General features: G+C 45.9%; 1 protein-coding gene across 1 annotated transcript in view; it reads right to left on the bottom strand.

Moving 5' to 3' along the window:
- Positions 1 to 727: 727 nt before the first annotated feature.
- The window catches only part of KIF19 (kinesin family member 19), a gene marked incomplete at its 3' end in the record, with an annotated part of 16,076 nt that continues 13,797 nt past the window's right edge, over positions 728 to 3,006 (bottom strand). Inside the window, exons 14-16 of the mRNA XM_029086864.1 lie at positions 2,226 to 2,284; positions 1,987 to 2,129; positions 728 to 1,073 (exon numbers count right to left, since the gene is read on the bottom strand). Of these exons, the coding sequence (XP_028942697.1) occupies positions 728 to 1,073; positions 1,987 to 2,129; positions 2,226 to 2,284 (548 nt within the window). The remainder of the gene's footprint in view (positions 1,074 to 1,986; positions 2,130 to 2,225; positions 2,285 to 3,006) is intronic.

Genomic DNA, 3,006 nt, shown 5'->3' on the forward strand with positions numbered 1-3,006 from the left:
GGGACTTGGTTTGTATGTGAAACTGTCTGAATGACTGGGGACAGATCAACGTGCTGCATATGAACCCAACTGAACACTAGTTCTTCCCCCTAGATTACAGAGGCATAATTGAGGCAGTGGTCAGCAAAGAATATGTTTTCTTACCTGTCAAAAGCTTCTTAAACCATATTAAAGAAAATTAAGATCAGATTACTAGTAGTTCTGATCATTAGCCCTTACTCTGGCTTATTTCTCACATGACAATCCCATCTTTTTCAGAGCTGATGCAGGGTGTCACCAGCAGCTCTTTGGCCCCTACCTGAATGGTGGCTGATAGGAACCTTGACCTTTGTGGCAACGGATATGCTGCTACTTGCAGCTTTTGGCTGATGGAAGAGTCTAGCTCGGCACAGGTGGTTCTCACAAGCTTTGTCTGTGCTGGGGCTTGAGGGAGTCCAGTGCTTAGCTTTCGAGGTCTGAAAGACACCAAGTTAACTTCAGTGGTGATGTCTCTCACCTCTGACTTGCCACGTTGTACCTAAAAGATTCCCTTCACAGCTGACTTTGGCTTAGCTTGCTGTTTAGGAGGAGGTCAAGGGCATTATAGAAGAATAAAGATATTTAACTTATTTCCTCATGCAGTTTGCACTATGTTTTTCTTACTGTATTTAAAAACCATCCTTGGCTCCACTGGATCTATGCCTTCTGCTCAATCCAATCCCATTAGAAAGAAACACAAAGGACTTACCCTGTGGAAGTTTGGTTCAAGAGAGTGTGATCTTTTCTTCCTGGCTGTCCTCTCAGCAGATATCTCCTGGTCTCTCCTGTTCTTCAGCACTCCCCTGGTTGGGGAGCACACCTGGCTCCCAGCTGTAGGCTCCAACAGCAAACTCCCAACACTTGCACTATCTCTCGTCTGATAATCTGGGGTGGAAATGGCTTCTAGATACTTCAGCTCAAGTGTATCCTCCTCAGAGAAGCAGGCTGAGGAGACATGGCTCCCAAGGTCTCTGTGTTGGGCTCTGGAAAGGCGACTGGCTGCAATGAGGGAGATGCTTTTGGTGTTGGCAGCAATTTCCTTCAAGGTCTCCAGACTGAGTGGAACAGAAGCAGTGTCTGCAGGTGACTTCCTCCCATGCACGTCAAGAGAAGTGGAGGAACACAGCCTGGGAGTCATCTTTCCTGCAGCAACACCTGTTGGTATCTGCTAAAAATCAAAGCAAACGCAGCATAATCTACTTTCATTCAAAGCTTTTATACTTTTCACCTTCAAAGCACTTTTGAACATGTTGAACCCTTTGAAGACATTAAATTTCAGCTGAAATATTGTTAAAACAACTTTTATGTATAGAGAAGCAAAGGCAAAGCTTTCTGTATCTCCCATATAGAGCCATGGCTACAAAACAAGTCAGCTGGCAAGGAAGAGACCGATGAACTCCTAACTCCTAACCACGACAAATGTGGCTTGAATTCAGTTCCCACCCTACTAACCTGTTGAACTGGGCCTTTTGGCAACACAGGTAAAATTGGGCTGAGATGGGTATCCAGAGACCCCTCCTTCCTACAGGATGTGGTTTTAGATGATCTGCAACTGCCACTGTGAAATGAATATGCCAAGAGGTTAAGAGATGAAAGCATAGGCCCTTCATCAACAGGGAGAGATGAAATGTGTCTAGGTAAGAGCTCTCAAGCTGTGGGGAAAGGCAGAAGCCTGGTAAACATGGTATAAAGAACGCAGCAAGGACTTCAGGATTCATGAAGGAGAGAAAATTTTGTCCCCTGATCCTCACAAACTTTGCATCTCCCATAGCCCTCTCTGCAAAGAAGGTTCCTGCTAAAACACAGACCTACTTTGCAGGAGCAGTATACCAGGAAACTTTTCTTACAGATTCCAGTTTCTGGAGGTTCTTCCAGTTTAATATCACCCAGCTTTGGGAACTTAGCTAGGAGCTGCCAGATCTCCATACCCTAGAGAATAAGTCTAATAATGAGAAAGGTTCACATTACCTGTCTGACTCAAGGACGATGGAGGGAACATCAAACTTCACTCCCCAAAGAAGATCCTTCATGTTCCCAGGTAGTCCCTTTCTGATCTCATCTATCTTTAGAGCCAGATGCTGACTTACATCCAGAGGAGGACTGTTGTGGGGCTGCAGGAAGAGGGAAGAATAAGATCCTCAGCAGATTTTTCTCACTGTAAAGCCCCTCTTCTAGCCCTGGCTCCCAGTCTGTGGTCACAAAGATACCTCTTGATACCTCATGTGCAAATTTTCACAGTTCCAGCCACCTGCTATTTGCTCCTCTCCTGTGGAAGGGCACCTAAAGTAGTTTAATCTCACATATAACAGCATGAATAGCATTAAGTTTATTATTCAAGGTGAAACCCAACTCCTTGCCCTGTTCATTCTAAGCAATCATAATAAACAGGAGATGCTGCTGCTTGGACTCCCTGCTGAAGACTGGCAATTTCCTGGCAGCCCCTTACTGTCTCAAAACAAACACAAGTTCTCCAAAGACAACTGAGGCAACAACATATTTTCCCATTGTGCTGGAAAGACCCGAAGACCTCAATAACAACTGTGCCATGAGCAAGCAGAGGCCTCCAGAGAGGATGGTCTTCTTCAGCAATCACTTAGAGAGCTGCATGTTTGGCCTTCTAAGCTTTGCTTTTCTGTTTGCCACCAAGCCAGTTCTCTCAAATCTAATGCAACAGCAGCTGGGAAGCTGAACATGCTGGCTCATGTACAGCCCTGCCTGGGTCCTTTTCTCTCTCTAAAAGCCTTATGAATTCTCTGGGTCAAAGGGAAGGAAGGAGAGCAGAGCTCCAGAAAGACAACATGTTCCGAAAACAAAGCCCTGTACAGCTCCTGACTGGCACCAGGACCCAGCCAGGCTTTGGGTTTGTATGAATCCACAGTCATGACACAAGATCATGGGACGGTGCAGATTCTCCAGCACAAGGGTCTGCTCTGCCTTACCCTGAGCGTGCTGGACATCACTGAATGTAGCAGAAGCAGGCGGTTCAGG

Source organism: Antrostomus carolinensis, unplaced genomic scaffold (assembly GCF_000700745.2).
Source record: "Antrostomus carolinensis isolate BGI_N321 unplaced genomic scaffold, ASM70074v2 scaffold24589, whole genome shotgun sequence".
NCBI classification, from domain to species: domain Eukaryota; kingdom Metazoa; phylum Chordata; class Aves; order Caprimulgiformes; family Caprimulgidae; genus Antrostomus; species Antrostomus carolinensis.